Here is a 12838-nt window from a genome sequence, read left to right as displayed (position 1 = left end):
TCTCTGTAGCTGCCAATGCATGCTTCCACTATAACTGTATTTACCAGCCAGAATTGATACCTTTCACTCATAAGCTGGGGACCATAACAGTTTTAACCAGCCTATGAGGGCCTCTGAGCCATTTCCATCAAGCTTTTTCATCAACTGAAGCTAGTCTGTTGATGACCCTTCCCCATCAAGGGCTACAGGAAGGCCCAAAGTAAGAGCCCCAGCATTTGTCAGATGTTGCAGCAGGCCCACCTCTCACCATGTGAGTTCTCTAGTGTGTCCTTGTCTGACTATTGGGTGACGGTGATTCGCTTTGTCATTTCGTTGTGAGTCATCAACTTCAGGTAACTCAGCTTTCCAAATAACCAGTGATACTAACAAAACCTCTCACAAGGGTGCTGCGAGCTCAGTAAACACCTCTGCACATGCAGGCTGGGGCAGGGGGCACAGGATTAGCCTCCCTGGGACAAGAGTAGCCAGTGCCCCAGGCGGGGGTGCCCTCTTAAAGGCAGCAGAAGACTCAACTCCCAGGCCTTACACAATTCACAAGTTTATTTGTCCGAAATAAATACAATCTAAGAACATCCATTTCAATCCCCCCACACTATTTCTTCCCCCCCAAAAAACAGTTTAAGATACGTGCACACAGTTTGCAGTGTGTGCTCTTATGTCAGGCTCAAGAAGGTGTTTTCCTGGCTATGCTAGACTGGGCCTAGCTGTGAAGGTTCTCCAGGTTCCCTTCTCTGTTTAGGGCTGGAACTGGGCCTGAGTCCCCCAGGACCCCTATGGCCTATTCCTGCTCCTGGAGCACCTGCCTCCTCCCTCCACAGCCCAAATGGGGTGGCGTTCATGACCATGTGGCCCTGTGTTCAGCCCTTGCAGAGCTCTGTCCTCTAACACCAGATACCCAGCACAGGCCCATTCCCACTGGCTCAGGAAGGGTTACTACTGACCTGGGAAGCAGCTCACCCAGAACAAGGGGAGAAACTGAGGGACAGCTGGCAAATGGGTGGGAAGCACTCTCCCTTAACACCTGCCAGGAGGCTGAGAGCCCCTAATGAAGGGAGAAAGAGGCACTGACCACCCTCCCCCTGTTATTCCCCGGGGTCCTGGCCTACTAGGGAGGAGGGGGAAACCATCCTTTGTCTTCTCATGGCGGCTCAAAGGTTTGGGTCCACATTCTCCTGGTCTGAGGCTGTCTCATCATCATTTGGAGACTCCTAGATCAAAGCCAGAGAACCCAAGTAATGGGCTTCTGCTGTACCCCAGAACCACAGCCTGGGGACCAACATCTTCTTCCTTTTGCCCCTGTCCCCAGTGGAGCCAGGGAAGGCTCTGCCACCCCCGCCCAGGGTCCCTTGGCCTTTCCTCCATCCTAGCTCTCAGACTGCCCACAGCCACATGGCCCACCATTGGGTGACTCTCTCTTACCGGACCGAGGCCCCTGCCTTGCCGCAGGCTGGCATAGAAGCGCAGCACACGGGAGTCACAGCGAACCACCATGGGGTCAAAGTCTAGGACACGCAGGCCCTGCAGGCTGCGTGCCCGGGAAAGGGCCACGTAGGCCTGGCCGCTGGCAAATACACGTCCCAGAGACATCTCCACACAGTCCAGGGACATTCCCTGGGGGATGGAAGGACAGCGATAGAGCCAGCTCTGCCTAAATTCCCTTGTACCCAAGAGCCTGGCCCCACCTCGCCAGCTCAGCTACAGCCCCTGGATCTCCTTGCCCAGTCCAGGGATTCTCAAGGCAGAGGAATGGGTTGGCCCTATGTGGGTATCTGAATAGGAGGGGGTCCAGGAGGTGATCCAGGATAAGAGTAGGGGGATAGAGGCAAAAGGAAAGAGCTCAGGCCTGGGTTAGACAGGCATGAAAATGAATCCTAGCTCTGCCTCTCACTATTTGTATGCCCTTACACAAGTTACTCAACCTCTCTGAGCCCTGGAATGATTATTATACAGTTGTAAGGATTAAGTTTAACATACCTGGTAGTATCTCAGAAGATAGCGGGGCAGGAAATGACAAAGGGGAAATGACAAATGTCTGGGAAAGGAAGAGAAGGAGGCAGAGTGGGAAATGCACTAAAGCAAGGTTTATTTTACAATTGGAACTTTCCATCCAGGTCTAGCTAAACTTGCATAAAACCTTTAAGAGTCCCCTTCAGGCCTGTCCCATTCTCCCTCTGCTCTGCCCTGTCCCCATCTCCCACACTGGCTGCTCACCTGGCTCTTGTGGATGGATATTGCCCAGGCCAGCTGGAGGGGCAGCTGCTGCCGGCTAAGGAATTGGCCTCCAGTGGCCTGCACCGTCCAGCGGTCAGCACGGATGACCTCAGTGACTCCACAAAGGAACCGCACCTGGGGAAGCCCTGAGGAAGAAGCCCAACCTTTTAGTCCAGCTTCAGGGCTTAGAAGTGCAGAGCAGACCTCGACTCTCCATCCTAGCCTCCTCCTCCTATATTTACCCCAGGCCCCTGCTGCAAACTCAAGCAGTAGGACCACACCCCCACCACTTACCTCTCCCTTCAGTCTCGAACCCGACTACCACCCCTCGGGCGCCATTCACCAGGCCCCGGGTGACCGCTAAGTTCTTCACCAGCATCACCTACGAGGGAAAGAGAACAGGAGGCATGGAGAGCTGGCCCATTCCTACACCTGGTCTCAGGTCCCACAGACACTACAGTGGTTCTGAGAAGTTTGGGGCCATCATGGAGGGGCACTGAGTCCTAATCCTTAACTGGGCCACCGGCTGACTCTGACCCCTGTGGCAAGCTGCTTTATTTTCCCGGGTCTCAATTTCTCTTTGTGTCAAAGGGGAATGACATTTGCTCAGCTTGCCTCAGGAGGGCATAAAGAGCAATAAGGTAACAGGGCTTTAAGAATTTCCAGGTCTGTTATGGGGTATGTCTGTGGGCCACAATCTTGAGCGATAGCTTCCAGGTCCTGCCACCTTTCTTCCAACCATACAGTACCTGCATTTTTCCTTTGGGTGCCTTTCAGAACTGAGAAAAGGCTCCCATTTGGGCCACTCCCAATATGGTAGAAGGAAGGGGGAATCTCTCAAAGTATAGGGTAAACTACAGAAGATAGCTTTGTGAGGTAGATATTTTACTCCTCGTTTTAGAGATGAGGAAACCAAACTTCAGTAAGGGCAAGGGACTCATCCAAAGCCACACTGCCTGGAGCTCCAGGCATAGGAATGGGAGGGCAGTGGAAAGTTGAAGACAGGAAGGTGGGTGGGAATAGGAGGAAGGAAGTTGGCTGTAATCGCAGCTGGGCCTGGGCTATGGAGCAGCCTGGGCAGAGGGGCAAGGATTGGAGAGGCCCAAGATCCCAGGGTCCAGGCTCTGCTTCCTACTTACCTGGGCTCCTAGCTTTAGCTGAAGGAGACGGCTAACAGGACACTGGACATCCAGGATCCGGGCTTGCTCAGGATCACTGTCCATGGCTTCAAAGCTATGTACCTCACCTGGGAAAAGAGAGTTGGGCAAACAGATACAAGTCACTGACTCATGGCTTAGGTTCTCAAAACACATATCAGACCAGGGCATGGCGGGGAGGTAGTGGGGACAGCTCAGGCCCAGCTGGGGCTTTATAATCAGATACCTGAGTTCAAGTCTCACTTCCAGCATTTACTGGCTGAGTGACCTCGACCCATTCAAGGCCACACCTCTCAAAATCATAGTTATATCTGCAAATGTAAGAGCCTTTATGGTCACAGAGGTTGGGGCCTGGATAACTAAATGATCCCAAGGCCCCAGGCTGCCTGGGAGGCCACACCTGCCTGAAGGCCCTTCCCAGCTGGTCTAGCCCAGTTCCAGCTCCCTGCTCACCTGGCAGCTCCTGCAGCCGCCTCTCATTGGTAAGAGCCACGTCATCCTGGTGGGTACAGAGTCTTGTGGCCACAATCCCGTCTCGCCCCACCTCATGGGTAGCTGTGGCCTGGAGCTGGCGAGTTACCTCATCTGAGCACCTGTGGGAGCTGGGCTGTCAGGGCAGAGCCCACCTGAACACCAGGGAAGGTGAGGCATGTGGGTGGTATGGCCCAAGCAGCAGGCCATGAGTTAGGCCTAGAGACTGGAAAGGGGCATCAGGGCAAGATTTGCTGGCTCCCAGGCTGGCCAACTTGTTCTTTCTTGAATTGGACCCCATACATGGAGATTGAGAATGGTGTGTGTGGGGGTGATCATAGAGGGCACCCTTTCCTGTGTCCCACCCCTAAGGCCCCTCAGGAAGTTGGATATGCTGAGTGAGCACGGGCCAGAGGTTCAGAGGACCTAGACCAGGTGCTGATGTTGACACCTATAATACTTGTAACCTATAATTAGATTGCTATCCAGGAGACAATCTTCTAGCCCCTGGCCTGCTGTCTTGGGAGAAAAATGGAGCCTATGTTTCTATTTCCCTCCATCTCTGGCCTTCTTCCACATGGGGAGGCCTGGGTGCAGCATGAACCCCTGTGGGAGGAGAGGAAACACTTGGCTTCATCTCTCCTCGCTCTGCCATTTCTCTTTACTCTTGTCCCATATGCATGCTGGTGTGTGCTGTGCATCTCCGTACCTACCTCCTGTCCCCAGGCAGGAGGTACAACTCATGACTACCACCCTCCTCCTAGCTCATCCCAATCTGACCTGGACTTCAAGACCCATCTCTGGCTCATGTCCTCTGCCCTCCCAGCCTGTCTACACCCACGTTAGAGTAGTTGTAGCATTTCAATCTTTTGTCCTTGCTGGGCTGGAATTATGTCTGCATCCTTCCCTCCTCAACCAAGTGACTCCACGAGCTCTAAAAGTGGAAGGAACTTGGGTTTTAGAGTCAGACCTGGGTTCAAGTCCCAACTTAGTCACTTAATAGCTGTGACTTTGGTCTAGTCACTTTACCTCTCTGAACCTTAGTTTCTGCGTCTATGAAATAGGAGTGTTGACATCTCTGAATTTTTTTCATGTGTCCATCTGCCCATACTTCCCTGACTCCTACTCTGTGCCAGGCCCTGCAGTGGGTGTTGGGGATCCCACCCCTGGGAGAGGCAGGGTCCCAGTGCCCAGAACAACCATCTATGGGCCCAGGAGGCATATCTCCCCCTGCTCTGGGTCCCTATGCTCCTCATTGCCCCACACACGGATCCTTATTTTGTGGCCCCTTCACTATTCACAGGGCCCACCTGCCCAGCCTGACGGCCTGTAGCAAAGAGACGAAGGTCTGGTCTGCCTGCCTCCACACCTTGGTCAGCTCCAGGGTCACTGGGACACACTTCCTCCAGCTCTTGGCCTGGTAGGAGTAAGGTGAGGGTGTCAGGGAGCAAAGCAGACCCTCGGGGGATGGGGGGGCAGAGAAGGAGGGCAAGTGGTACCTGAAAGCAGAACTGTGGGGGCTGTGAACCCTTGGTTACAGGCGGCAGCTGCAGGAAGTCTCCACAGATGATGAGCTGGATCCCTCCGAATGGCTTATTCTGCTGCCGAACAGCTCTAGAGAGGAGCAAGAATGCTTTAAGGGCTGGGATGGATGGGTTCCACATGGAAAACCACCAGAACCCAGACTTCACTGCACATACTGACCTGGCCACAGCCTCCAGCTTGTCAAATAGGGCTGCTTCCACCATGGAGATCTCATCAATGACCAGCCGCTGGCAGCTTAGCCAGCCCTGCCGCACGCTTGGCCGCTGGGCCAGGGCCACACACTGGGCCAGTGGAGCTTGACCTGAGCCAATGCCTGAGAGTGACACTATTCAGCCTGGGCTGAGACCCCAGCCCTGTCTCAAACCTGAACTTCCCTCCCTCCCTCCCAGGAGCATGGCTTGCTCCCAGCTCTAGCCCCAGGGGCTCTCACTTACCTGCAAAAGCATGGAGGGTGGTACCCCCAATGTGGCAGGCTGCCACACCAGTGCTGGCAGTGGCCACAGTGCCTGTGGGAGGCAGTGAGCCCAGGATGCGCTTCAGCAGATAAGACTTCCCTGTCCCTGGGAAGAGAGCAAAGTCAGGGCCACCTTTCCTCCATCCTACCCCACTACCATCCTCCCTCCCACCTCCAACTCTGCTCCCTACTACCTGCACTCCCAGTGAAGAAAATGCTCTGTCCTTTCAGGATGACCCTTAGCACTGCAGCCTGTTCTTCAGAAAGCTGTGGTTTGGTGGAGGGTAAATTCAGCCTCTTCACAGGCAGGGGCCACCTTGGGGTTTCCTGGGGGGATAGGGCTATCTCAGGGCCTCCTCTTACTCCATAAGTATCGCTCCCCACTTGGGCAATGCCTTCTTGGCCCAGATGCAATGGTAGGCCTGGTAGCCCTTATGTCTCTGCTGGCTTCATTCATTGGAGCCTTTGGGCAGCCTTGGTTCACCTGGAGATCTTGCCAGTAACTATAGGGATCCAGGTCTCTCCTTGAGGAAGGGACCAAGGCTGGGTCTCCACTGACTCCTGGTGCCCTGAAGACCCTACTGCATGGGTCTGGATTCTCCCTAAGCTCCCTCCTCTGAGTTCTCTAACTCTCTTGGTCCTCTTACCCATCCTTCCTCCTCACTTCTCTTCCTATCACAAACCTGTCTCTCACCTCAAAATACCCAAGCAAAACCCTTCCTAGCCAGGGCCCCTTCTTGCCCCATCTCCATCTTCTCACCTGCTGAGTCTCAAACCTGTGATCTACATATGTCCCAGTTCACAAACACTGTCAAACCCACCAGACTATGTCACACCCGTATCTGATCGGTTCCTGACACTGCTGACCACTTCGTTTTCTCCAAAAGCTTCCCTTCTCCAGTGCCACTACATTCTTCTTTTTCCTCTGAAGTCTCCTTTCTAGGCCTCCTCTGCTTTCTCTTTTAATGAGGTCTGGGCCCCCTTTTCCTATTCTCTCTTACCCAGTCTCAGGGATTGCATTATGAGGAACAAGCACACAACTCCCACATTTCTGTCATACTCAGACGTCCGATGGGCATCTCCTCTGGGATAACCAGCAGCTCCCTCAAATACACCACTACCTTCCCCCAACTTGAGTCTCCAATGTCTTTTTCATCTCAGTAGCATGACCCAGTCCCCAAGGCGTCCCCCCCTTTCCTGTCCTCACAGTGCTGGGCTCAGCCCCCGCACGGGGCTCCATGGACTGCTTCACCAGCGTGGTGTCTAGGACGCGGGTGGGCGCTGCGCGCCGCAGCTCCTCCGCCTGCACTGGACTGATGGTGACGAAGTCGCGGGGCCTCGGTCCTAGCAGCTGCGTGCGGGCAGAGGTCGGCGGGGGACCCGGGGCCGCAACCAGCTTGACGCGCAGCATGCGCAGGAAGCGGCGCAGGCGATCCGGAGGTGCGTCGGAGAGCAGCAGCTGCACAGCGCCGGTCCGAGGAGCGCCCTCCGCGGGGAGCCGCAATGTGCTCCGCCCAGTGGCGGCGAAGCGCGTGAAGAGACGCGCAGCGCGCAGGGGATAGCAGCGCGGCCGCCCAGCTGGCCCAGGCGCCTGCAGCCGCAGCATCAACTCGCGGCGCTCGTTACGACCCAGGCTCAGCTCTGCGGTGCGTAGAGCCTGGCGCCTTCGCGGCTGCCCACCGGGGCTCAGCTCCTCTACAGCCACGCGGCACCGCAACTCCGCGTCCTCGCATTCCACTGCCGCTGCCAGGGTTCCCGACAGCATCGTCACCGCTTCTGCAAGTCTGCAAAAGGACCAGAACATAAGGGTCACGAGTACCCAGGGACATAACAGGTGGTATAGAGGCCTTGACGAGGAGAGAGGTTAAGGCCACGTAGGGTCACAGAGGCTGTCACTAGCAATACAAAAAGGCCACAGAGATAGTAAAAGGACACTGGGACCAACCGAAAATTCAATTAGAAATTACTCTCCTACACAATAATTTCCAGAGTGGTGGATGGGCAGCGTCAAATGCACCTTTTCTGCAAGAGCTGCAGAAAAAGGGAGACCTTGAACAGAAAAGAAGGCGGCTGCGAAAAGACCCAAGGCAGGCACTGAGTCTTCTCCCTGGGAAACTGGGGACTCTCACGTGGGGAGACGATCAAGGGGGCTGACATGTAATATGCTCCTCCTATCTCCAGGTACTTTCACTGGTTTATACGCGGACGGGCAGCTCTCACTGTTTCCGCGTGTACAGAAGTGGAAACAGGTTGGGAGAGGTCACACAGCTGGTCTGGGATAGTGTGATTCCGAAGCCCTGTTGCATCCCATCTCCAACGTGGGGAAAGGGTAGAATATTTGGTTGGAGAAATCGCAGTGGGACCCGGGAATCCTTGCTCCCTCCGTCTGACCCTCTCGTTTGCACCCTTCCAGCATGCACCCTTGAAAAAGCAGTCTCTTTGCCCCCCATCTCTGAGATCGGGTAGACACTCACATGCACCGGACTAACAAGCCGAACAGAGCTTGCCTGCCGGCGAAGCTCCGGCACTAGAAACTTTCAAATACTGGCAGTAGAGAATCACCCTATCACCGGCCGGATCTTTAAATTCTTCAGCCAATCAGAGACAGGGGCGTGGCAAAGGGTGTGTCATTGGTTGGGTTCCAACTCCTCGAGCTTGGGCTGTACCAATCGCACACCGGAGGAAGGAGGCTTATTGTAGGGGCCGAGCGTACCAAGTTGCGTGGACTAGTGGATGTGGCGGAAGAAGCCGGGGTAGGGGTGCGGTTTACAGCTGTGTGGCACGTGGTGTGGTGTCACCCAATCGGGGTCTGAAGATTTACTTTCATAACCGTCCCTCCAACACATTCCACTTTCCATCTATCCTTCACTTAGTAGATGAACGGGGCCCCCTCACGGGATGGTCGCCCACTCCTGGGCAGACCACCCTAAAATCTGCGCAGCCGCTGCCCCTGCCCCTCAACTCTTCCCACCCTTCTCTGCCTTTATAAGGGTCGTTTTACGTATTGTCTTTCTCACCCACCTGAGGCCCGTGTCAGATGCTCAGAGTACAAAGGAAGTGTGTGATCCTCTGTCTTCGGGGAATACTTACCCTCTTGTTGCCATCAGTGTTTGGGGAATTTATTTTTAATTATCTTTTTTTCCCCCTTGTGAAGCTTGGAATTACATAGGTGGGAGAGATCTTACAGGTGACTCCAGCCTCTCTATTTGTTTGTTTTCATTTTGCAAATGAGGAAATCACGGCCCCAAGAGGTTTCACCAAAGGTCACATCTCTTGTACATAGCAAAAACAAAGCCTTGAACTTAAGTCTAACCTGGCCTAAGCACCTCCGTGTTTCACTACTACACCACACTGCTCTCAGGTGATTGGTCTTTACAAAGGGAATCTCAGGTGCTGACAGCCACTGACTGCAATGCCCCAGCACTGTCGTTAGGTGTCGCCCTAAGCAAGTTTCCTTACTGTATCAAGCCTTTGTTTCCTCATATGTAAAAATGGAAGATGAAAATGTGATGATTGCACAACTCTGTGACTATACTAAAAATCATTGTGAATTGTTCACTTTAAATGAGTAGTATGTGGATTATATCTCAATAAAACTGTTAGGAAAAAAATCACGAGAAATATATATTTCCTCTTCAGTGTAGTCTTGACATATAAGTACCAGTAGCATAAATTTTCAAAGTCACTGTGGTAGACAGAAAAATGCCCCCCTAAGATGTCCACTTCCGATTCCCCATAACTTGTGAATATGTTACCTTACATGGCAACAGAGACTCTGCAGATGTAATAAATAAAGTATCTTGAGATGGGGAGATTATCCTGGATTGTCTGGGTGGGCCCAAGGGAATCAGAAGGGTTCTTATAAGGGAAAGAGGGAAGCAGGAGAGTCAGAGGAGGAGATGTGATGAAGGAAGCAGAGGGCGTGTGTGTGTGTGTGTGTGTGTGTGTAAGTGTAAGAGAGAGAGACAGCGATTTGAAGACGTTACTGCTGGTGTTGAAGATGGAGGGAAAGACCGTGAGCCAAGCCAAAGAATACAGGAGGTTTCTAGAAGCTGGAAAAGGTAAGGAAGTGGATTCCTCCCTAGAATATCAAGAAGGAACACAGTTTTTGTTAGCCCAGTAAGACACATTTCAGATCTCCAGAATGGCAACATAATTAATCTGTGTTGTTTTAAGCTCCTAAATGTCTGGTAATTTGTTACAGCAGCAATAGCAATAAGAAACAAACACAGTTATACAACTAGAAAGTGAAAGAGCTGGGATTATAGCCCCAGGTCTGTCTGTTTCCAAATCCTGTGTTCTCTTCTCACTATCTTTTACTTCTAGCAGGCCTAGCATACACTCACACAGCTTGCTCCTTTCCCCTTTCTCTCTGTGCAGTACCCCAGACTACCTCTAGAGAAGACATAGGGATTTTTACATGGATTTTCCCCCAACATTTATTTTTCTTTTGGCTTTTAATTTTTTTAATTGTAAAATAGACAATATAAAATTTACCATTTTGACTATTTTAAGTGTACAATTAATTGCCATTAACTACATTTAAGTGTTGTAAATCCATCACCACTATCTATTTTCAGAAAATTTTCATCATACCAAATAGAAACTATGTACCCATTAGGCAATAACTTCCCATTCCTCTCTCCTTTCAGCCCTGGTACCAACATTTTATTCTGAAAATATTCCAACATATACAGAAAGGTTGAAAGACTTTTATAATGAACATCCACATACCTGCCACCAAGATTCTATAATTAATATTTTGTCATACTTCATATCTCACAATTTAGCCATCCTTTTATTCATTAATCCATTTTTTGTTATGCATTTCAAAGTAGCAGACAACAGCACATTTCACATCTAACAACTTCAACATACATTGCATTAACTGGAGTTTATGCTTACTTTTTGCATGTAAACTCTACATACAGTAAAATGCACAAATCTTGGGCTTATTGTGACAGGAGTTTTGACAGATGCATATACCTGTGAGGCTCAAGCCCTTATCAGGATATAGAACTGTGCTATCCAATAGGGTAGTAACCAGCCACATGTGGCTACTTTTAAATTTAAAGTCATGAAAATTAAATGAAATTAAGTTTTTCATTTGTACTGGCCACATTTCAAGTGCTCATAGCCACATGTGGACAGCACAGACAGGGCATTTCCTTCATTGTACAAAGTTCTAAGAACATTACCATCATCTACAAAGTTTCCTCATGCCCCTTCGCAGTCAATCCCTGCCCTCAGTCCTTAGGCACCTCCTGTTCCGATTTTGTTTTCATCATAGATTTTAGCTTGTTCTAGAACTTCCTATAAATGGAATCATACGATATGTATTCTTGTGTGTACAGGCTTCTTTCACTCAGCATAATGGTTTCGAGATTCCTCCACGTTGCTATGTGTATCAGTTGGTGGTTCTTTTTTATTTCTGAATAGTATTCCGTTGTATGGGGATACCAGTTTATCCATTTTCAAGCTGATGACTATCTGGGCTTTCTGTGGATTTATGCTTTATTTTGAACAAATGCCTGTTCAAAAGAGATTAGTGGGTCATAGAATAGATGTGTATTTAGTTTCATATGAAATTGCCAGAGCTTTTTCCAAAGTGATTATATGCCCACCCTGATTTTTGTAAGAGCAGCAACAGTGAGTCCTTGTAGGGAAAGGAATAGACTGAATAACTGGACACCGCCTCCGGGTGGATTAACGGTCCTCAGGCTCCGCTCTCCTCCTCTCCCCTCCTCTCCCCAGCGCAGCTCTCCTGTCACTTGGATGCTGATTGGCCGATGGAGGAAGGAGGCGGAGCCAGAGAGGCTATTTACATCTGAGGCCGCACTTCCTCATCTTTCGCTTGGGGCAGCCTTGGTTAGCACCGCTCTGTAACTCTGCTCGCTTCTGCTTCCGTGAGATCAGTTCCCAGCGAAGCGCAATACTGCTGGCTCTTCTCGCCCAACCCGAAGCTTGGTTTTGACTCAAGCTCTCAGAAGGAGCGGGATTTTCTTCATTACAAAATTTCCTCTTTGAGAACTCTCATGTCTTGTCAGCTCTTTCTCATGGGTGGTCTCAGTCCAGTCTCCTGCTCATTAATAAAAACAACAATGATATTAGCGCAGGACTGGGCGGTTTACAAAATGCATTTTCAGCGTTATCTCTTGATACTTAAAAGGGCCCCTCACCTCCATTTTATAGTCCTTTCTCTCTAAGTTTTGCCCTCCTGCCTTTACAGCCCCTAAGCTTACAGGACAGTCTTGTGGGGCAGGGGGGGGGGTGGGGAAGGGGCGCTGGAAGGGTTTTTCAGTCTTCCTGCTTCCAGGGCACGACTTCATCACTGGTCAGCGGACTCTTGTTGATCTACCCTCTTTGAAATCTTAACTTCCACAACACATTCTCCTTATTTCTTCCTACACATTGGCTGCTCCTTATAGGTCTCCTTTGCTAACCCCTTTTCTTCGACCAGACCTCTCAATGTGGAAGGATATTTTTTTTTTTTTGCCCCTGCCCTTTTCAATACCATAGTTTAATTATCAGCTACATGCTGAATCCCAATATTGTATATCCAGCTTGCCCTTCTCTCCTGAACTCTAGATTTTATCTCCATTCGTCCTCCTCATATCTCCACACAGATGCCTAACAGATATGTCAAACTCACTTTCTCCAGAACAGAGTTTCTAATCCCCAATACCAAATAAAACTGTTTTTCGCCTATCTTCATCATCTTTGTAAACAGCACCACCAATTTGGGCTCAAGTTAAAAACCCATGTCATATCCTTGATTCTTTCTTTACCTACAACATCCAATCCACCATCTGAAAACAAAAACAAAAACAAACAAACAAACAAACCTGTTCTGCCTCTAAAATGTATTTTGAATCTATTCATATCCCTCCATCCCCACCCCACATCCTAGAGCTAGCAGCCTGTCATCTCTTCCCTGGGTTACCTCCACCATGTTGCTTCTGTGCGACATGAACTCCCCAGGGGCCCTGGTCTCTTTGCA

General features: G+C 50.7%; 1 protein-coding gene across 2 annotated transcripts; it reads right to left on the bottom strand.

Annotated features, from left to right (window-relative positions):
* Nucleotides 1-521: 521 nt before the first annotated feature.
* On the bottom strand, nucleotides 522-8402 carry PIF1 (PIF1 5'-to-3' DNA helicase). Of its 2 annotated transcripts, XM_039865304.1 has the most exons (13): nucleotides 8313-8402; nucleotides 7046-7622; nucleotides 6033-6165; nucleotides 5819-5944; nucleotides 5544-5697; nucleotides 5339-5453; nucleotides 5150-5256; nucleotides 3822-3961; nucleotides 3351-3457; nucleotides 2506-2593; nucleotides 2212-2357; nucleotides 1420-1611; nucleotides 523-1208 (listed from the first exon to the last, which is right to left on the bottom strand). In XM_039865304.1, the coding sequence occupies exons 2-13, from the start codon at nucleotides 7601-7603 to the stop codon at nucleotides 1149-1151; spliced, it is 1926 nt and encodes a 641-aa protein (XP_039721238.1). In that variant the 5' UTR covers nucleotides 7604-7622; nucleotides 8313-8402; the 3' UTR covers nucleotides 523-1148. The 2 variants fall into 2 exon arrangements, with proteins under 2 accessions (XP_039721237.1, XP_039721238.1); XM_039865303.1 differs by lacking the exon at nucleotides 8313-8402 and having other exon boundaries at nucleotides 522-1208; nucleotides 7046-7804.
* Nucleotides 8403-12838: the final 4436 nt, after the last annotated feature.

This window comes from Pteropus medius, unplaced genomic scaffold, assembly GCF_902729225.1.
Source record: "Pteropus medius unplaced genomic scaffold, Ma_sr-lr_union100, whole genome shotgun sequence".
NCBI lineage: Eukaryota > Metazoa > Chordata > Mammalia > Chiroptera > Pteropodidae > Pteropus > Pteropus medius.
The sequence above is the reverse complement of the archived record's forward strand: the minus strand, read 5'-3'. Positions and strand labels throughout refer to the sequence as shown.